Genomic DNA, 22,475 nt, shown 5'->3' with positions numbered 1-22,475 from the left:
CAGCCAATCAATGACTTAATCACTTCCGCTGAAACACACCGAAAATCAGCAGACACTGCGGCCCCCGAGGACTGTTGTTTGGATAAGTCCGGTCAGGTACAGATGGTTCTTTTTGCTATGTATTAGACGGATATTTGAATCTAGCACTGTGGTTACAGTGCATCATGGCTTCAGTGCAATCGTTATGCAGACTTTATGGAGTATAGTTCAAATGAAGTTTGGGGAATGGCGAGGAAATTAGTTTAAAAACAGTTTAAAAACTGCATGAGATTAAAGTCAAACTGGATAAACAAAAATCTCTTGGAGAACAAACACAAAAGGGAGAGAAATAATAAAAGCTTCCCTCTGGATGGAGAATAAATTCACCAGAAAAAATGTCTACCCCCCCCCCCCCCCCCCTTTGCGTAGGTGTGGGTATAACCCCCAGCGATTTGAGCTCGAGAGTCAAATTTCCACCGGGAGGACCTGCTTCCGTCGCTCAGAGCTGTTGATATTTATTATTTATTTATTGTAATGCATTCGGCAGGGCTGCATCCGCATGTGAAATGCGACAGGCGTATGCATAAGATCCGCAAAGCGTCCTTCTGAGGCGCAGCCCAGGAGGGGGCTCACACACGTACAGGCCCCCGGCGAGTAAGATGGGGGGGGGGCTCAGGAAAAAGCGGGTCCAGGACGAGAGTTCATCTAACGGAATATTTTAACGGAGCGCGGCACCGCTAACAAACCTCGGCGGAGTCTCTCCGCTCGTCGCCGCTTACGGGAGAGCGGGAAACGTCTCGGCACATACCGCTAATTCCGCCGAGCGGGGAACGAGGGAAATAAAAAAAACAGGCCCGCGCTGCTGCGCGTAGCGAATGTTCGGCACGTGACCTTTGACCTTTCGTCTCGTCTCTCACCTCTCGCAGACCGTCTGTGAACCCTGAACTGAGACGCCGGGTGATAAGAACACAGAGGCTACGGCCCTCCGTAGGTCGGTCCTAGCACGGCCCTCCACAGGCCAGTCCCAGTCAGGAAGAAGCCTCGCATGCAAAGCGAGCATTTCGTTTTTTCACCCATTCTCGCAGACTGCTACTGATTAAAATGCAGACACGGATCTGGGCGGCTGATTGGATGTTACCATTTGCGCTCGTAGCTGAGATGACAGGTGGGCTGCGTGTCATGCTAATGCGAGTTAGCGCTCTCTGTCTGAGCTCCATTAGCCTGGTGGTGATATTAAAAGCCGTACGGCGAGCATAATGTTTTCCTTTTTTATTTTTTTTTTCCCCACATCGCCGCGAGTGACTCAGACCCTCCGTTCGGGGCGTCTAGGACAGGCCCTGCCAGTTCAAATCTGTTCGGGAACGGATAAAGCCCCCGAAGCGACCAGAACCACAGGCGGCAGAGAGCTCTGGCTGGGCGTCAGCTCGAAAGATTTTGGACTCTTTTGGAATCACCTCTGTGCTCTCTCTCTCTCTCTCTCTCTCTCTCTCGTCAGTCCACACTGCTTCTGGGAGCATTCCCTCCCCATGGAGAATAAGCCGTTGCATTTTTAAGCCTCAGCCACTGCCTGCAATGTCCTTTGTAAGTTGGGGAGCCCAGCGGGAACACGTGTACCCCGTAGCATGTGGCCTGCTGCTGATAGCACTCTCACTGTACTCATCAGCTGAATGACTGGGTCACTAATTAACATTCGTCACTCGATTACGACACATTATACAGATCTGGTCACTTCAGTGGAACTTTTGCTCTTTGACAACAGGTGTGTTTTGTGTCTACAGTGATGTGAAAAAGAAATTACATCCTCTTTCAAATCAGCGGTTTTTACGTTAGGACATAACTAAGCCTCCTCCAGTCCTCACAAAGTCCTAACAGTAGATAAATTAAACCTCATTTGACTCATAACACACAACGCACAGAGGACAAGAGACAAATTCAATAGATAAAAATGAGTAAATAAATAACAGCCAGTCTGTATTAGTGAGTTACACATGTGAGAAATACACGACACACTTCACACTTACCTAGGCGAGAAAAAAAACGGTCCCGAAATAGCAATTTTTGGAAACAGCTAGTTCTCGTGGATCCAAGTTCCTCCATTTGTATGCTGGAGACCATTTCAACAATCCATCTTTGGAAACAGGGAAGGGGAACAGGCTCTAATTTTAATTTGACATTGTTTATTCAGCCGAAAATAAGCCGGTGGTAGCACTTCCCGATGATCAACGAATCGTGTGCACTTGATTAGTAGCACCTGGTTCCAATTACCTTCTTAATATGATATGGAAGCAGTGAGAGTGCACTTTTTCAACCACAGCTTCTGCATGACAGGGCTTGTGGGGTTATACTCGCATACTTGCATACTCGCTTTCAGAAGAGTGCTCATAAGAGCCCTCACTCGACTGCATGTGGTTGTAAGATATGCAGCCCAGAGACGTCGAAGAGGACATGCAGTGGTCAGTTTAATGACATTTTTTTGGGCTTTCTGGAGCGGGAGCATGTGACTTAAGTCCCCGTCTCATCATTTTGTTGAAAAATCTGCTTCCATCACACGTCTTCTCTTTATCGACGTGCCAACTTTTCCACCTCGGCCAGTTTTTAAAACTCGCTTGCAATGTTTCCACTCAGGTTCACATATGAAAAGAAAAAATTTGCATGAAAACAGTTGGATGGAAACCCCACCAAAAACACTCTGTTCTCTGTTCTGTATACGGAAGAAGGGGGTGGGGGGTAAACCCCTCAGTGCTGTTAAGAGGTCATTTGTGTTCAAATTTCGTCACTTGAAAGAGAACAGCCTTGCAGGTGAAAATTGAAAAATGAAGCATTGCAGATTCACCCTTGACCTGAAGTGCTGTTCCATTTAATCCACTGTAGGTCTCCTGCAGTTAAAATGGCGGATAAACGTTTCAGCCTCGCTCTTGGCCTGCAGTCTGTTAAATCCCCTGCGGGTCCTTGGCAGTAAAATATTCTGGTAATGCCGTGTTTAATCCCTGTGGAGCTCTTGCAGATACATATTCTGGAATATTCCGTGGTCCGCACTACCTGTAATGCTGTGTTCAATCCCTTTGGGCTCTTGCAGGTAGACGGCAGAAGAGCAACAGCCATGAGGGGCTCCAGCGAGGGCGCGGAGGGGGACTGAGGCGGTGCCACTGAGCGGCCAGCAGAGGGCGACTGCGCTCTCCGCTGCTGCGGGACCGGGCAGGGAACATGAGCATCACCGGTCAGCGGTCCTTCAACGTCCTGGCGGTGGTCTTCCTCCTGCTCTCCACGGCAGGTGAGTCGCGTTTCACGCATTCTCCCAACCGGCGTGGGGGGGGGGTGGTTTTATCAGAACGCAATCGCTATTGTTCGTTAGCCTACACCAAGCTCGCACAGTACCTTCAATATCCTGTCAAACATATGTATATTCTAGTGTAAGTACAATGCTTTAGGCCTTGACACAATAACAGCTTTGCACTGAGCTGTTCCTCGTGTTCATAATTAACCTGCGAGCCTGGGGGCTCCCATTAAAAGTCCACTGTGAGAAACGATGCGAAAAGAAAAAGATTTTCCGATAGACTTCACGCCCGTGCACCTGCGTCACTGACACTACGTGACTTCCCGAAATAAACGCACCGAAAACTGAGTCCGGAGTCTTCGGTGCTTCCCTTCTGGAAATTGGGATTCGGGTGTCAAACTCACCTCCACCTCCAGTCTTTAATCAGTCGCACACACCTGCTGTCCTCTTCTGGGCCCGTTTATTCACCTGTCTGTCCTCGCACCTGGCAGCTCGTTTCCGCGCACAGTCCTCCGCGCCAATTAAGTGGGTCCAGGGGCTCGCAAGTTTGGGAACCGGTGGCCTCCTGTGACACGGCTGTCCGACAATAGCTGCAACAAAAAAATAACACTCAAACACACAGGGAGAAGAGTTCATGTTGTTCTGAACCCGAAAGAACACAGCAGGCAGACAGGCGTTCCGGGATCTAGTTTAACTGCTGGCTCTGCGTGCGAGACTGAATCGTGGACCAAACGGGCCTCCGTAGTTTCGTTTAGCTCATGATTAATCGTGCAGACTGTCTCAGGGACTAGCCAGAAGCACACGGCAGTAACATGAGGCGTTTATTCAAGATGAGCAGATTGATGATTGCCCACTGGGGAAGAATGAGAGAGAGAGAGAGAGAGAGAGAGAGAGAGAGAGAGAGAGAGACCAGTGAGCATATTAGGATAGGCCTGTATTTGTCTGTACACCGTTTGCCTAGATTTATGTTTGTGTGTTCCATTTTATATTTTCGTTTCTGTGCTTTGGCAATATAAGAAATATCTTGTCATGCCAATAAAGCATTTTGAATTTGAGACGGAGACGTCATTTATACGATTAACCTGATATGCATTCTGCGTTACGAGCCTTTGCAGATCTGGACAAGGCCTTCCAGTTCATATCTCCCATCTCTCTGCATTTCTCGTGCTGCCATATTAGCTCAAATGTAGACAGATGTTATTGTTTTTAGAGATTATTAAGGCCAGATGGATTTTCGACATCTGAACTTTTCATCTCTCTTCTAATGGAAGTTCACCAGTAATATTGCTCGCTAAAGCTGGATAGCCCTGGTGGAAAGCCTGTTTGAGCATAAAAGCTTCGCTGCTGTAATGAAAATCCTAATAAAGAGAGCCTTCTCTCCCTCGCAGGCTTGTTAAAAAATGCCTTATTTTGTCATCGTTTTCAATTCTCTTGGTCATAAAGAAACCGCAGAACACGCCGGCCTGCTTTAAAACCGCGTTGCTTTAAAAAATAAAAATAAAAATACCGCAAGAACTAAGGCCTTTTACTTTAAACCTACTTCTCCTAGGGGCTCCAAATATCCAAGCTGAGATTCAAACCTCCCTTCCTTATACCCCTCCCCACTACATAACATTTCATTCAATTTGCAGTTATTATTATATCCCCACTCAAATCTCTTCTGTGATGCACTGAGAAGCCCCCCCCCCCTTTTTTTTTTTTTAACGTAATTTGCGATCTGCTGAAACATGCCTGCTGTAATCTCACCACCAAATGAAAGGAGAGGCCCCCCGTCCGGCCCCCCCACCCCCCCTCATGAGCCCCACGTTTCCGGACGGCTTTCATCTAAATGCAAATGGCGGCGCGGCGTCTTTCGCCCGCCGCCCTGTGGGCGCACGGCCTGCTGGGAGATTGCACAGCTGAGCTCGCCGGGCGAACGCTCGTGTCGGGCGTGCTGATTTAATCAGGACGCTGGAAGTCGGCAATTCACCCTGTGCGGTCGGATTACACGGTAGTGTGTTTGGATTATGAGACAGTGTGTTTGGATTATGAGACAGTGTGTTTGGATTACGCGCCGGTGTGTTTGGATTACGCGTCGGTGTGTTTGGATTACGCGCCAGTGTGTTTGGGTTACGCGCCAGTGCGGTCGGATTACGCGCCAGTGTGTTTGGATTACGCGCCAGTGTGTTTGGATTATGAGACAGTGTGTTTGGATTACGCGCCAGTGTGTTTGGGTTACGCGCCAGTGTGTTTGGGTTACGCGCCAGTGTGTTTGGATTATGAGACAGTGTGTTTCGATTACGCACCAGTGTGTTTGGATTACACGCCAGTGTGTTTGGATTACGCACTGGGGCGCTGGAAGGACTGCAACCCCTTGGTTCCACACTACCAGTAGCTCTTCATTGTCCTCAGAGGGCAATTTGGTGCTGTGCTAAAATCAATATACGTTTCAAAACTATGCAAAACACAGGCTTTACAAACAGTTACCTGCATTACAAGGACCAGGAAGAAGGCACCATAAAGAGGTAGATTATGTAGATTACGTATAAAGGAGTGGTTTAGTACATATTTAAAGAGGTAAATTCAGTACATGCGTGAGCTTGCCTCAGGAGAGACTTCTTTACAGTATCGAACACACGCCTCAGCACCCACCCGATAAACCAGCACCTCTCGCACCCGGATTTGGCTTCCCGGGGTCGCAATTTAACATGCACCAAAACATTAACGAACATTTGTAAAGCGGAGACTTCATTAAGCAACTCGCTGCTTCCTAACCGTTCCGTAATGATGCATAAAATAACTGGATACAATGGGTGAGTATCCACATAAATGTTTATTAACTACAGTAAACTCTCGCATAACCACCGCCTGCATAAGTGACGTACCAGGAGCGATTATCTAGTGCCTGCATTAAAATGTAAATGTCAATTTTTAATCGAGATTGACAGACTGGCAAAGTGGGCCAGCTTCCGCACAAGTGTCGCACGCTAAGGCGCATCCATACCTATTCTACTCTCCAGAGCTTCCTTATCGTACGACATTGATTGTCTACGTTCACTGTGCCGTAAAAAAAGAAGAAAAAAAAATGGGAACAAAACAGTTTGCAGAGTTAATTAAATTTTGCATATTCACATTTTAATGAGGTGGGAGAGGTAAAGTGACCTGGCTGCATTGATCAGCTGCTTTAACCGACCAATTAATAAAAACAAACAGACCCAGAGGCTTAGAATGAACAGAGATGGACTAACCACACAGAATTTTCATATACCGTGCGTGGGATTCGCAAGCAGGTCAGTTAAATATGTGACTTAACCAAATTAAAAGTGAAGTGAAGTATTCGCAAGTAAATGCATAAATAAAAAGCAGTCATTTTTCAGTGAGCTAAAGACTGATGGAAAATTCCACGTTACGCATATTCCATGAATAGGCACTGTACAATAAATGAGATTATGCCTCAAGTGCAGCAGAATATGATCTGTAGCTCTAATAGCGCCAGACAGAGGTAAGCCGACCTCAATTCTTTGAAGACAACACATTATTTCTACAGGGCTTATCTAATCTTTTTCATAATCTTTCTTCTGATCTTTCCTTTTCTGTAATTGAATTATGTAAATGAGCCCTGTTTGTTGGATCTGTAGCCTTTCCATGTTTGTGGCCCCAGTTTGCCCCCCGTGTCACTGTGAAAAATCGGGAAAAAACCAGGAAGACCGTAAGAGATAAGACAGGGAAGGAAGGGCATGCTTTGTGTGTGTGCATATACGTGTGTGCATGCTTGTAGGTGCATATGCGTGAGCGTGTTTGTGTGTGTCTGCGTATGCGTGTGTCCGCACGTGTATGTGCGCATGTGTGTACATGAGTGTAGGAGCATGTGTATGTGAGTGTGTTTGGCTTTGTTTCTGTATGTGTATGGAAGCGTGCGCATGCATGTGTGTGCGCGTGCGCGTGCACGTACACATTCCTTTGATGGCTTTATTGCAGTCAAACCAACATCATTCATCTTAAATATTAAAATCTGCACGGTAGGAGTTTCTGTCACCACAGGCTGGCAGCTACTCCAGATAGTGACAAATTGGATCTGTTAAACAAAACATCGCACAATCCCCTCCCAATCACTGCACCCCCCCCCCCCCCCCCCCCCGCCCACCCCAACCAACAAAGTATTAAATTAATATGCACCAAGGAGCCAAAAAATTAATTACATCTGACATCCAACCATGAATCAATCTTTCGTTCCCTGTTTAGCAGGCTCGGCTCCTGCCGAGTCAGACTTCGCCTCGAACGGAGTCGCATTTCACACTTCCCAACGTTTCCCCACCTTCATAACAGTTCTGCTAGCCTGTCAGATGGAGAACGAGTAAAAAGGGAAAGCCATTTAGCCCCAGGATATACCTTCGCATACCTGCAAAAAGCCTGGAAGCCCTGTTCATTAGACTCCCCCCCCTGTACTCACTACCATCGCTGCGAGACAAGAGCCATTAAGGCAGAAAGGATTCTTTTTTCTCTCTCGGGGAAGTTAATGTGGCTTTGCCCCGGGGTTAAACAAGGCTGTTCCTGAAAACAGGGGATGCGATTTGCTCCGTCTAAATGCCCCGACGGAAATGCTTTCAGCCTTAATGGTGCCATCGTCTTCATGGCATAAAAGGATGATTGAATTAAGAGATCTGGCATTAGAGATCTCACTCTCCCTCTCTCTGTCGCTCTTTCTCACCTCCCTGCTTACATGTGTGTTATTCAGTCAGTGGAAGTTTCTTTTTCTAATCTATTAAGCGGTAATAAAATGTGAAACTGTGTTCACAGTAAATTAATTAAAGCCAGCGAATGAAAATGGGTGCCAGGAACATTCAGCTCATTTTATCTGGTTCATTTCATGGGCAAACTGCTAAACAGAGATCAATAAATGCCTCAGCCGCAGATTTTTTTTTTTTTTTTTTTTCCAGTTTCTTCCTTTTAATCGAAGCCAACCACCTAAATCACTGAAATGCAGATTTTTTTTAAACAATTTTTTTTCAGAATCAACAACCTTACCACCTACCTGAAGATGAAATGCCTAGGATTTGTATGGTATTTCCAATGTAATTATGATCATAATAGCAGCTTGCCAAATAACTGAAATCAGGAGTATAATGTGGTCAGGACGCTAGTTGTTCCCTATAGCCTATTTAACATGACGAAACATTTTCTTTAAAAACAGCAGCCTCATTATCACCGACTGCCTGCACTGTGGTTTTTAAATGAGAAAACCACAGTGCTATTAGAACATTTAAAATAGCCATAAAAACAAGCTTACAGATTTGGAACAGAGTGGGCTACAGCAAGCATTTCTCACACCTTTTCCGTTCCTCTTTCTCGCTGTCCTTAGTCTGTCTGTACTGTACAAATAACTGCAAGTGTTATTTCTGCATCCAGACAGTTCATTTTGGAGATCGCTGGAGTTGCCAAGTTGCGTTTGCATAGAAAAAAAAAACAACTAACACATTTAGCTGTAAGCCACAGTTAAGGACACATACAGAGAATCCAGGTTTCTTTCTCTCTGTGTTCTTCTCTGCTGTACATCTCGAACCTTCTCTCTCCCACAGCCCTGTCCGCGCACTTCCGCGTGTGCGAGCCCTACTCCGACCACAAGGGGCGCTACCACTTCGGCTTCCACTGTCCCCGTCTCTCCGACAACAAGACCTACATGTTCTGCTGCTTCCACAACAACACAGCCTTCAAGTACTGCTGCAATGAGACCGAGTTCCAGACCGTCATGCAGCTCAACCTGACCAGCCAAACAGACGGCTTACAACACAAGTAAGCGGCGCAGCTTCTAACATCTTTTAAAAAATGGAACGTGCCTCAACATACTGTTACAATATAAACACAATGGACAGTACGTTGCAGTATATATATATATATACAATATAATACACTGCAACATACTGTTACAATGTAAACACAATGGACAGTATGTTACAGTATATATACAATAGAATACACTGTAACATACTGTTACAAAGAATACCCAGACATTGAGAAATGCTCAGTGTTAACTGTAACAGCATGAGTCCACTAGGGACCAAATCAAATCTTTTACAGTTGAAAGTGCTCTCATAGTAGATTCTCATACTGAACATTTTGCTCCTTGCCGTGAAGGAGCGCTCTCTCCTTTCTCCCGCCCAAAAAGGCATCGGCATCACAGTCGTTTCCTTTCCAGTTTTCTAGCTTAACACGTACACGTTTCCTGGCTTCCTTTAATCATTCTGCACTGCGCTCATCACACGCTCTGTCACACCTATCGTGGGAAAAGCTCTCATTTTACCCGGCATAGACAACACACCAAGCTTCCAATGCTAATGATCACTCTGCATTCGCGTATAATAGCCTGTCTCCCTGATCCCCCCCCCCCCGCCCCCACAGCAGTGGGTGATATTCCAGTCTGCAGACCCCATCCTGGAGAAATGCACACGGACTCACTGCTTCCCATTTCTGGTCATAGGGTTTACACTAATGATATCTTCCACCGCACATAAAGTTAATGTGCCCACAAGTGCAGTTGCTCTCAGTTTTATCATTTTCCGACTGCCTGGAGTAAAGAGAAGAAAAAAATGCTAATTTCATTTTGATACCTGAGAGAACACGAGCCGAAAAAAGAAAAAAAGAAGACACACCGTACATTTTACTGGAGAGAAGTCGATGCGCTTTTGTACCTAATCAAGACCAAGGCTGTTGAAATTCACGACTGTACCTAGTTTTCCTTGCTCAGGGCTTAGCATCCACTTCTTACTCGGTGCTGCTAATTGCTGTGTGCCACCGAATTTACATGCATTTAGATTATTTTCTTATTCTGTGCTTTTAAAAAAAAAGAAAAGAAAAGCGCTGACAACACGGGCTACCGTTAACTACCTTCTCTCCCTTCGCACTTGTTTCACACCTCACACGGAGAACGAGCAGCTCCCCCTCTGCTACGCAGCCACACGTTAAATGAGCTCATCTCCGTGCTGCGCCATCCTCTGTCCTTCCCTTACACACGTGGAATACACCGCCATACATTTCAAACGCACCGCCATACATGTTTCCAATGTGGGGACTATTGGGAAATATATTAAGATATATTCCACAACAAAGTGTTCAAAAAACATATTGCAATATATTTTGTCTTCCATTTTGATTCCCCGGTTTGTCTCTGCAAAAGAAAAGTAATTCCTCCATTGACCCACCAGGTTAAGTAAAGGTACATATTTTCTAATGATGTAAAAGTAGCAATGATTTACATATTTGCTCATATATTGCAATATCTTTGGTGATATATTTTATTTCAGTATACTGCTGCATATGCCATTTCCATAAGGGTTTGGTAGAAGTTTGACAGATCAGCTCAGTATCGCTGGACTCCTCAGTGGCTGTCGATTTTGTCAAAGGGGGGCCGTCACACTGGGAAGAAGCAAATGCTCATCCCTGTCAATCAGAAATGCCTGTCAGGAATCGATCTATAGAGGGAAGAATCTTTCACATGTTCACCATTACATACATTATGTTCAAAACAACAGTGAGAGAGAGAGGTTATCTGAAGTTATGTTATTTCATTTCAGTTGAAAAACTTTCTCTAATCTGTTTTTCTTTTCTCACCTCAAAAATTTCCAGAGCAAGCACAAGAGGTCAGTATGCAAATTTACGAGCTGAAAAATTTGTCGCTCAAGTGAGCAATTTCCCACCTTGAAATAAGAGGACAAGCATGTGCACGGATTGTTAAGAGTAGCTGTCATAAATATCACAGATCAAGGATGCCTTTTGCAATTAGTATGTGTAACAACAGCTGAGCACTATATCAAAATCAGAGTGTTCTTAGGAGACAGTGACATATCAATTATGCAGAACTATGCAGGCACCAAGGCACTGTGATTGTAGCTAAACCCAAGTCTTGCAGAATACCAACTGGATGGAATTCAATCTCTCTGTTGCCAGGAGGCCAGCCCTGGCATCTCTGATGAGGCAGTCTCTATGCACAGGTGGAGACTGTCAATGCCCTCTTACAGGTGTGAATGTGAGTGTCGGGGTGTACCCGGGGAGTTACATGCATTCTATCCCATCATGCCTCACTCCCTTTCCTCTTCCTGTATCAGCGAGCTGACGTGGCCTAGCGAGGCCTGTGTAACAGGCACTGATGCATGTAGTCAGTCCTGGGTCCTCCTGGTCCTCAGGCTGTTCAGCTTAGAACGGATCGCTGCAGTAAGCCCCAGCTAATCGACCACGGCCCCTCATCCACAAACACCTCGCTCACCCTCTCTCTGCTTCCGAGTAACGGCAAACATCGAACGCTCGTCAGCCATCTTGTGCAGTCATTACATTTTTGGTACACTATCATTAATGTATGCCTCCCCAGAAAAAAACAAAAAACAAAAAAAAAACTACAATCACATCCCCGTTTGGACAATCTAGAACAATCCGAACACATCATGTTGTTAACCCGCCAAGCCGTTACTAATTGATGAGAGCGAAATGGATTTTCACAATTTTATTTGCGAAATATACATGAATTCTGGAAAAGAATGCGTTTGTTGTGTAATTAATGCCTGTCGGCATGTTGTGGGCTGAGGTTAGCAAGACGCGGCTCGAGGCTCAAGGGAGGCGTAAAAACACAATTTCACACTTCAAGCTTCGGCTGATCCTCTTAAGAGCGCAAAGTCCCCGAACAGCCCTCCACGTGGCTTTCCAAGAACACAGGCTCTCCACCGCGCGTTCCAAATTCCACAGCCCCGCCACCCCTGCTCCCTCTCGTCTTCCCGCCCGCGAAATCGATCGCGAGGCGAACAGAAGATCGGCGGCATTAGATCAAGGCTGCCTGACCATCTCGCTCGGTTGTGCGAGCCCTCGGTCTGAAATCGATACTCGAAGCGCCGGTCATTTTCGGCCCCCGCCTGCTTCAAGCACTTAGAGAAGAGTTCTCATGTTTTCGTTATTGGGTACAATACGGCCATTTTGAGGTAAGGTCTTAGTGCACCCTCTCATGACTTCCTCAGTTAAAAAAAAAAAAAAAAAAAGTCTTTCCAGTACTCTTTCCCATGTGCCCATTGTTTTAACTGTCAGTTTTAACAGCCTTTGATGTCTTCTCTGAAGATGGGGGATATCACTGCATTTTCAGTAAATTTAGTAGTCAGTACATTTCCTCTCTCTCTCTCTCACACACACACACACACACACACACAAACACACAAAGGAATAATGTTTCCCTTTCCGAAGTGTAGTGCTTTTCTGTGTAATACAGAGGTGCATAAAATCAGCAGGTTTCCCTGTCACAGACTGCAGCCTGGTGCAATTGGCTGGGATGAATTTTAATTGGATATAATCCACAAAGAGGAAGCAGTGGCCACTGATTGGCTGACAGGGTTCTGTTCACTCGCCTGCATATTCAGTAGGCTGATCCGACTTATATGGTTAATTCTGAGGCTTTGTGACTATTGTCTGGATTTTATTTGTTCTCGGGCCAATATTTTGATACACAGAAAGCCTTAATGTTTGTTTTTTCATTGACTGTGAGACCTGGAATTAATTAACATTCATCTTTGACTTGATCTTACAAATTAAGGCAAGCCTCTGTTTGCTTTCCTTCATAAACAGCTTGGCAACTTTGTGCTAGTTGTGAAAAACATAAGAAAACTCATTTTCAACATTTTGATTTAATTGTCAGCAAAATTTAATGACAGATGGTTTGAATCCAGGACACTGATGTCAAGGCCTGCTAACATGCTAACGTGCTAACGTGCCTTTCCCTGTGCTTCCCCTCTGTGTCCCTGGCTGCAGTAACTACACTGCTCTGGTGGGAGTGTGGATCTACGGTTTCTTCGTTATGGTTCTGTTGGCTCTGGACTTCCTGTACTACTCGGCCATGAACTATGAGGTGTGCCGGGAGTACCTGGAGAGGTGGGGGCTGGGGGGGCGCTGGCTCAAACAGGCCCGAAGCCAGTGGAACAACCCCCCTCCAGAGGAAGAGGAGCCCTCCATGCACCCTATCGTCCTGGCCCACCACCCTCGACACAGCCTGAGGGGAGACACCCAGAGCCCCTCCCTAATGTCCTTCCATACCTCCACAGCCTGGTGAGTCAAACACACACACACACGTCTACAGCCTGGTGAGTCAAACACACACACATCTACAGACTTGGGAGTCAAACACACACATCTACAGCCTGGTGAATCAATCTCCACATGGCAAAAACTAAAAAAAGACTAAAAATGTTTTCAACCTCTTTCCAAAGTGCAGGGCATGTATGAGAATGCTCTAAATGGGTTTAAAACGATGTGCTGCAGGTGCAAGTAAAACAAAGCATCACACAGAACATTCTAGACTTCAGTGGGCGGAGCCACAAAGGACAGCCCCTCCCCCCTCGTGGTTTATTACCTCACACTCGCCTTATTGTCTGCCCACTTCTCCACTGCCAGGGAACCGCTGCCTTCAATACGGTTGCTAAGCAATCGTAACCATAGCAGACTCAGTCCTTACCTCTAGTGAATTCTGCTATCTCCCTCATCCCCTCCCCAACTTCATACTTTTTTTGTTGACACCAGGCCTCTCCTTTGAAGCGGCATGTATAAAAGACATTATTAAAATTTAAGGAAGGAAGAGGGGGAAGAATCAAAGATGACAGAATAACCAGATCCTTCGGGGATTTCGCATATTTTCATGATTTATTATACTGTTCATGTTGTCAGGTTTAGAACGATTTTTTCCAAGATGTTAAATTGGTTGGTAAAAGCAGTAGCACAGCCAAACCATCAATTATAATATTGTGGGCAGTGATGTTGTTGCCTGGGCTTGGATTCAAACGACATTTTTCCATAGCTTTCACTCAATCCTGGATTCGATACACATCATTTTTAACAATAAAATGCAGGTAATAGTTTGTTCCCCATCACACATCAAAACAATTTGGCGAGTTAAGTCGTACAGACTAAACTCTAAATTCACAACAGTTTCTTGTGAAGAACAAAAACTTGTACTGTTGTTTACAGGCAGGTGTGTACCTGTACTGCTGTTAATAGACAGGTGTGTACGTGTACTGCTGTTTACAGACAGGTGTGTCCTTGTACTGATGTTTACAGATCGGTGTGTACTTGTACTGATGTTTACAGACAGGTCTGTGGTTGTACTGCTGTTTACAGACAGGTTTGTGCTTGTACTGCTGTTAATAGACAGGTGTGTACTGGTACTGCTGTTAATAGACAGGTGTGCACTGGTGCTGCTGTTCACAGACAGGCTTAATCAGCCCTGCATTGGCATGACTGGCCTCTCACTAGACGCTCTTTCTGTGAATCACATTATGAATTCTTAGTGGAATTACAGAATAAAAACTCCATCTGTTCGTAATAACTTGTAATTTCTGTTTTGATTGCTTTTGATGAGAATCCGTGCTTGGAGATCCGTCTGACTGCACGGTCCGATTGTTCTGTTTGGAGATGTTTTTCTTCCATTAATCCTATACGAAAATAAATGAACAAAAAACTTCCCAAGAGGCAAATTCAACGTGTCAAAAACTGGAAAGCGCTGCATGTATACTCAGTGGAAATGCATGAAGAGCGGTAAAATGTTCTTGCACTGTCTTTTTTAAGACAGTGAAATAGGACTGCAAATGAGACACCAACATGCTCAAGGTCTGGTGAGAGAGGGGGTGGGGCAGGTGAGAGGGGGCGGGGCTGGAGATAAGGGGTGGGGCTAGGAGAGTGGGGTGGGGATGGAGCTGGCTAGAGGGGGAGAGGCTGGAGAGAGGCTGGAGAGAGGGGGCTGGGGCAGGAGGGCTCTCTTGCAGTCAAATGGCTGTCTTAGTATTCTTCTACATGTAGAGACAACCACCATAGGACAAGTTTCAGAGGTATTTCACATGTCCTAAAAAAAAATTTAAAAACAGAATATCTACATCTTTTGTTTGGATTTCAGAGGAGACATTTTACATTCTGAGCTAAATGTACTTCTACTTCGGGCTGTGTACATTTAACTGGCCCCCCTTGAAACAAGAAAAATTTGAGAAGCCTCCCCCTTCCCTGAAACAAGAATCTAGATTTTTGAGTAGATGTAATTTTAAGTCAGTGTGTGAGGAGGGTTCAGCTTACAGCTTCAGATGTGCCCGTATAAATGCTGGAGAAAGCCCATGCAACTTGGTTATTAAAAGACAGAGTCAGTGTCAGCCTGTCTGTCTGTCTGTACCATGAAATAGCGATTAGATCAAATCCTTTCCCGAAACCCAGCCAGATATGCAATCGCTTACAAAACTTTCACCATCACTTCCCAACTTTTGGAAGGGCAAACCCTTCACAAGTTTTTTTTTTCTCCCACGCTATTAACTGTAGTCATTAAAAACAACAAACGTGACGAGGCCTTTCCTGTTTATTCCACGGTGGGCCATCTGAAGACTTAATGGACTGAAGTGCTGAGGAGACATGGCTGCTCGTTGTAGTTTATCCACAGCAGATGTCCTCGGGCCTTGCTGTGCAGAACTACACGCACACCTTCACAGGCTCACCTGCTTCGGGGTGCGCGGACGTGGTCTTGAACTACGACAGACAACGGGAGGGACAGACTACCTGATGACAAAGCCTGGAGGTGTGGTTGTGTGTGGAGGTGTGTGGTTACATTATTTTGATGGCTTATTAGGGGTCAGAAGTTAGCAGATGCAGATGCTGAGGTGACAGTTAATTTGCCTGCCATCTGTTTGGAGGATAGGAACCAGGCATTGTAATTTAGCACTTTATGGCGTGCGTTGGCAGGTCCAGTGCTTCATTGGGGTGGGGGGGGGGTGAAAAATTGCCAGAGTTTGCAGATTTGCTGAGGGTTGGGACTGAGTGGGACTTGGGCTGGGGGAGGGGAGGGCAGCGAGGGTGGGGGGGGGGGGGGGAACTGAATTGTGGCTATCAGCATAATTCCTTCAAAATTGAACACTTTCAGCTCCTTTCTCTGTTTTATTACTCTGTACTGAACTGGCTGCCAAATAGGCTAAATCCGCTCAATTGATCTGTTGGTGGGGAGGGATGGGGGGGGCACCGGAGTACCCCAGGGGTTTGCATGAGCTCTTCCAAACCCGCTGTGATCTAACAGAAAGGTATACAGCTCAATCCCAAAGCATGCTACACTAACTAACCTGCCGTTCTTTTACCCTGGACGTACTAAGCTGTAAAGTAGGCTATCCATTACATTTATTTGGCAGACGCTTTTATTCAAAGCGACATACTGTCCGCTTTCCTTGCTTTGTAACTGATACATCCATGCTTTGTTATTGGTATAAACATTGGAACTACAAGTCTTAGCCTACTTCAAAAGAAGTAACATTTCTACAAGGGGAGTAGGCCTGGGCTGGCATGGGGAAGAGGATGGGGGGAGGGAGGATTAGTAATATTCCTTAGTGCAAAAGCAATTTGACTTGGTTCAATTTTACTGAGAAACTGTGAAATCTACTTTTTAAAAACCCCCTATTGCTCCTAGTGCTTCCGAGAGTCCCCCCCGCTTTTTAATTCAGAAGCATAACTGGATAATTCCATTTATCCTCATTTTTTAATCTGAGACCGGTTTCAGCCCCCCACAGGAAACAGAAGGGCCGATGACTGCTCCTGTTGTCGCAGAGGTTTACAAGTGTTATCTAAGCACGCTCGGCTTCGGCGCGGCCAATTATAGTCAGAAACATTTTTGGCGCTTTGTGAATTTTGTGGACACTGCTGAGGCGGCCAGCTCCTTTGCTCAGGAACTCTGGCAGTGAATTCGGTCATGACTGATATTTACAGGAATGACAGAGAAACACGGACCCTTACTTTCAGCTAGTCTCTCTTGCGCTTTGTGGCGTATTATTGAGGTGTGGGTGGAAAAAAAGGGGTTTTCAAGCCAGAATGCAAACAGCAGCCATCTCGAAATCTGACAACAGAGATCAGGCCCACCTGGGTCCTCGAATTCCTCTATTAATGTTTGCACATTAATAATTTAATGAACACTCTCAGAAAATTAGAAATGTAATTAGAATCGTGTCACTGAAGGGGCTCGGCCCAGCAGACAATCAGCCAGCGGGAACCGTCGGAGGTTTTCAAAAGAACTGAGGAGGAATCAACACCTGTCTCCCGGAACAGAGCTCCGGCCGCCATCGGCTGGCTCTTCTTCCAATTACAGAACATCACAACCAATTTGCTTTGAAAGAGCTCGGCGATATTAATGAATGTTTATAAATAAACCGCACGGTACCGTGTAATTCCGGCCTGAGGAATGAGCAGAATTCTCTGCGGCCATTTTAAACGGCTTCTGTTTTGGATACTTGCACCCCTGCAGCCGGCTAAATTAACTGTGGTATGCATAACAAATATGCAAGAAGCAGTGCACACACACATATGAATGTCATCGCAACAGTAGGATTCCACCCCCCTACAGGGAAATCTGATTTCTTTGTGATCAATTGTGCCCTCTGTGTCCACATGCTTAAACCTTCAAACTGCCTCTTGCAAAAATAAACTATGGTTAGGACCTGTCATGCAATGCAGAAGTGCGTGCTGGGAAGTGACTGATGTCCACACTCCCAACTTCAGAGAAAAAGCCTTAACTGAATGTCGAGAAAACTGAAAATGGATTGTGGGTCAAGTCTGCGAGTCAGAGAGCAAAGGCTAATTCTGGCCTTCCGTGAACTGCGATCTGTAAATATCAATTCTTCAGGGGAAACGAGTCAACATAATGCGTGGGAATTCTGTGTTTAATGCAATCCCTTGAAAAAAAAAAAAATGTTAGAGCAATTTTATGTCTACGCTAGGTTTAGTGTAGGAGGCTGAGTGCTCTTTAATTATAGTCTCTAACCGGATTTTTTAATTTTTTAAAATTCACCCAACCCTACTGCACCGAAATACATTTTAAATTGCTTTAAAGTTCCCAATTTCAAAGCAACAAAAACAAACAAAAACACCCCTTTTGTGTCTGCTGGATGGCTCACCCTATTAAGGCCCCACAGTCTGGTATCTGTTAAGGGTCTGTTCCAGAGTGTGGATGGGCCCCATGGTCTGGTATCTGTTAAGGCTCTGTTCCAGAGTGTGGATGGGCCCCATGGTCTGGTATCTGTTAAGGCTCTGTTCCAGTGTGTGGATGGGCCCCATGGTCTGATATCTGTTAAGGCTCTGTTCCAGTGTATGGATGGACCCCATGGTCTGGTATCTGTTAAGGCTCTGTTCCAGTGTGCGGATGGGCCCCATGGTCTGGTATCTGTTAAGGCTCTGTTCCAGTGTGCGGATGGGCCCCATGGTCTGGTATCTGTTAAGGCTCTGTTCCAGTGTTGTGGATGAGCCCTACGGTCTGGCACCGTATCCAGACTGTGCCAGTGCCAATGCCAATGCCAGTGCCAGCCGCGGTCGGCAGCCCCGCTGGGTAAGACAGCCGGGGATGATCCCGTCTCATCGCTCACCAGCGACCCGCGCAGTTCCCTTGGACCCGTGCGGTCCGCATGAACCGATTTCCTCTGACCCGCGTCTACGCGAGCCTCAGCTCGCCAACCGGGCAAGAGCGCGCGCTCTTCCCGCCGAACCGCCAGCGTTCTGCAGACCGGCGCTACGGTCACCGTAAAGCCAGGCGGTGAGCGCGAGGCAGGGGGGAGGAGATCAGACGCTCAGAGGAGGCAAAGTACTCGCGCAGCGGCCCGCTGCTGGCAGACCCCTTTCGGGTCTAAATGCAAGCAGACCCGACGGCTGCAGCCGACAGCGGTCCAATGGGCAACTGCATGCTGGGATTAATGCTGCTTGCGCTGGTAGTTTATAGCAAAAGAAAATCATACACGAACAGTATAAAGGGTTCTGCAGAGACTCCTTTCCTTAGGCCACTTCAAGACCTGGGTCAAATTATGGATGTGAATGACTAAATGACTGTGAATGTGGGGGGAAAAAAAAAAAGATCATGGCAGATCCCTGTGACTTCTCAACTAATCATGTTTACTAATCAAAATGTAGATATCTTATGAAATAAGACATTTGTTTTGAATACTGGTACTTATTTTTCAGTAACCAGCAGAAAAAAATTTGCAAATGCTTGACTGACATCAGCCCAGTGCCCTGAACTGAATCTTTACCGGTTCAGAGACCACAGCCATTTTAATCAATGAATCCTTCAATCAATCAGTCTTTGCTCTAGGATAATTGTATTTACAAACAGGCTCGACATCAATCACCAATTTCCACAACAAGTATTTTCATCCTTGAGGATGGGCAAAATACAATCAATTTTTTTAAAATTCAAAACGTATAAAAGAATTGGAGTATAAAACACACCAGATATGAGTCGAGGTAATTTCTGGATTAATGGAACCGATTCCCCTGATTGAATTGGCCGTGCCGGGAAATCCGAAATTGAAGCGGAGAAATGAGAGCTGAGCAGGAACTGGGATTAATGAGACAGGAGGGGGACACCCGTGTGATGAGCTGAATAATAGATTCCCCTTCCATTCCTGCAGTCGATTAAGGCCCGAATTGCATTTTCAAGGCTGCCACCCCATTTATTTTTGAGAGGCCTGGTCTAAACAAAGTTTAGAGAAGATCAGAACCAAGGTAAGGTTCGATTCACGCGACGACAGAAATTTGCCAAATTAAAAACGACACCTGCAGTCACGGCAAGGTTACCACGGAGTCATGTGCATCGACTGCTCTACCCTCAGTGATTGCTCCATCTATCCTACTCCACCCAGGCATCTAACCCTGGCAGATCACAAAACACAGCCATTCCCCCCCCAAAGTCCCCAAGCAGACCACTTTACAGTGTGTCTACGCTGAATCATTAAAAATCGTTAAATTATTAAAACAATCCCGTCTGGAGATTTACAGGCAAACCAACAGAGAGCACGGAGAGAACGTAAATCTGCAAGCCGCTCCAGCTCTGTCACTCCATTGCCAGTTGTGCCGTAAAGGTCAAAGTTCACAAAACTCTGCACCTACTGTCTTGGAATTTGTTTTGGCAGTCTGTGAACCAGAATCTTTTTTCAAGTGCAGCCTGTGGACATGTCTTGATGGAATGGTATTCAGTGCTCTAACTCAAACTTGAATGCCATGAGAATTTACAGTGATGTCAAGTGACAGAAGTCGGGGGAAAGGGGACAGCATAAACCTTTTAAAAACTCCATTATGAGTGTCAGGCAAACACCTGCCAATCTAGCGAAACGCACAGAAGTTAGGGAGGCAAAGTGATGGTGTGGCATCGGACATAAATATCATGGACTGCGCTGAAGTACAATCACAGCACACTAGCGCTCTATGATCAGTAACGTTTCTGGTTGGCCTTAGTCCACAGACTCCACACATTTTGGAAAAACATAGAAGTAGCTCTGCTGATTGAAGAAAACTGGCAAGTTGGACCACGTCCTTCTGCGATGCTCAGATCCAAAGGAGGACTACGTAGAGTGTTTTGGCAAGAGATTCAAAGATGGATTTGAATGTTGATGATTTAACGAGATCTGCACGCAGAATCGAATGCTTGCTGTTCAGCACACCACGTTACATATTCACTTGGTGGGTGCTTTTATCCAAAGGGACCTACATGGGAACAACAGCAGAACATGGCTGCAAATGACCAGGGCAATCCCAAACAAATGAAGTATGATTGAAAATAACAAAAATGCACTGGGTGGCAGAGACCGCTGTCGGCATTAAAACTTTGAGGCCAGCTGGGCAGTGATGTCGCCATGGCGAGGGGGCATGCAGAGAGGAGTTAAGGGTCAGTGGAGGGGGGAGGGGGCGGGGCCAGATCTGTCAGATGAGGCCGTGTCTGATCTGTCGCCATAGCGCCAGCTGCCTAGGAGACCGGACCCAGAGCCCGTGCCTTTGGCCGAGGCTTTGAGTCACCGCCTGGCGGAGAGCGGCCCGTCTGTCGCTCAGGGCGACGCGCCGCCAGGCCGCAATCGCCACCGGCCCCCCATTTCCCCCCCCATTTCCCACTGCCTGCAACACTGACACCTGCTGGTGAAGCAACGTCACTGCAGCGCTGCAGGGTTGAATCAGACCCTCGGCTCAAATTTTGGAATACGTGCTGGTTTTTGTGGAACCTTTTCCGCCAGCTGCCATTCTTGGCGTCTTGTCTCTTTAAATAATGACATAAGCACTTGAGTACTGAACGCTGTCAATAACAAACCAATAACAAAGACACTCTGGCCCTCCAGGACTAGTGTTTCAGACACCTACATCCCTGCAGTTTTATTATTATAATTAGGCCAGGGCTCCCAAACCCTGGTCCTAGGGAACTCCATTGATTCTCCTGTTCAACATAAAATCGGCAACCAGTTGAGACCGAAGAAGCTGGGTGAGGGGAGTTAAATGTTAAATGAAATGCAGAACAACAAGGAAACCCAGGAAAACACGCAGCTCTCTCGGTCCAGGGTTAGAGATCAATGTCTTAGGCCTCACAACACAACCCTTTAAGGGGTCACGTCATGGCAACAAGTGGTGGGACTTTAAAAACTCTGAGGAAAAACCGATAAACTTCTTAGTCACCTTTAGTGACCGGAATCATCGTTTCTGTTCATTCCAACATGGCGTGCATGTCAAAAATCAGTGGGAAATTGGGACAAAAATAGGAAACTGTTGAATATTTAAAATTAAGTGATAAAAATGCTAATTAAGTGATGAATATGCAATAACTCTTATGCCGTTACTTATGCTGGAAACTCAAGCTAATTTCCCTCCGTGGTGGCTGTTTTAATTAAGGTTGAGTAAAACCCTCGGCGACCAATTCAATAGAAGGTCATAATTGCAGGAATTATACCATCCCACCAGACCGATTCAGCAGCCTATTTTGGGCCTTCCGATGTTTTGATAAATGCTGGACCAACCAGGGCAGCCCTTTATGACAATTATACTGCACAAGAACATTTTCCCCCACTTTAATGGCTTCATCTAGACCAGATTCATTTCTTGTCTCGCAACCCATTATTTAAAATGAAGCTAAATATTATTACTTTAATGTTATTTAGAAATGAGACTGTTTGGCGAGCATTGAGAAAGTGTTGTACGTGTTTGTTCTGGAAGTTTCATGCTAAAAATTAACTCCTGACTACCCATCTCAAAACCGGAGAGTGGTTAGCTAATGACATACAAAACCCCCAGTAGGTCTGCAGAAAGGTTGAAGCAGATTGCAATATGGAGAAAATGACAGCATATTAAGCACTCAGCATATTCACTGACAGTAATCAAACATGTTCAGCTGCCTTGACCCTCCATTTCAGTGTTTCTTCCACTCGCGAGTTTTTCTACTACACTCACTGGGTGTACTGTTTTCCTGCAA

General features: G+C 45.8%; 1 protein-coding gene and 2 long non-coding RNA genes across 5 annotated transcripts in view; 2 read left to right on the top strand and 1 right to left on the bottom strand.

Moving 5' to 3' along the window:
• LOC118231937 overlaps nt 1-22,475 on the bottom strand; it is a 131,743-nt gene that overhangs the window by 94,839 nt on the left and 14,429 nt on the right. For both annotated transcript variants that reach the window (XR_004766177.1, XR_004766176.1), the window contains exon 2: nt 3,658-3,843. This is a non-coding gene — a long non-coding RNA (uncharacterized LOC118231937). The remainder of the gene's footprint in view (nt 1-3,657; nt 3,844-22,475) is intronic.
• The window catches only part of LOC118231936 (protein shisa-like-1a), a 42,657-nt gene that overhangs the window by 16,424 nt on the left and 3,758 nt on the right, over nt 1-22,475 (top strand). The window contains exons 2-4 of one of the 2 annotated variants that reach the window (XM_035426338.1): nt 3,056-3,250; nt 8,809-9,022; nt 13,010-13,303. In XM_035426338.1, the coding sequence (XP_035282229.1) occupies nt 3,184-3,250; nt 8,809-9,022; nt 13,010-13,303 (575 nt within the window). In that variant the 5' untranslated portion in view covers nt 3,056-3,183. Of the gene's footprint in view, nt 1-3,055; nt 3,251-8,808; nt 9,023-13,009; nt 13,308-22,475 lie in introns of those variants that run through there. The other variant, XM_035426337.1, reaches the window with a different exon arrangement.
• LOC118231938 lies at nt 13,435-14,716 on the top strand. Its single transcript, XR_004766178.1, has 2 exons — nt 13,435-14,252; nt 14,283-14,716. It is a non-coding gene; the product is annotated as an uncharacterized LOC118231938 (long non-coding RNA).

This window comes from Anguilla anguilla, chromosome 7 (genome assembly GCF_013347855.1).
Source record: "Anguilla anguilla isolate fAngAng1 chromosome 7, fAngAng1.pri, whole genome shotgun sequence".
Classification (NCBI taxonomy): domain Eukaryota; kingdom Metazoa; phylum Chordata; class Actinopteri; order Anguilliformes; family Anguillidae; genus Anguilla; species Anguilla anguilla.
The sequence above is the reverse complement of the archived record's forward strand: the minus strand, read 5'-3'. Positions and strand labels throughout refer to the sequence as shown.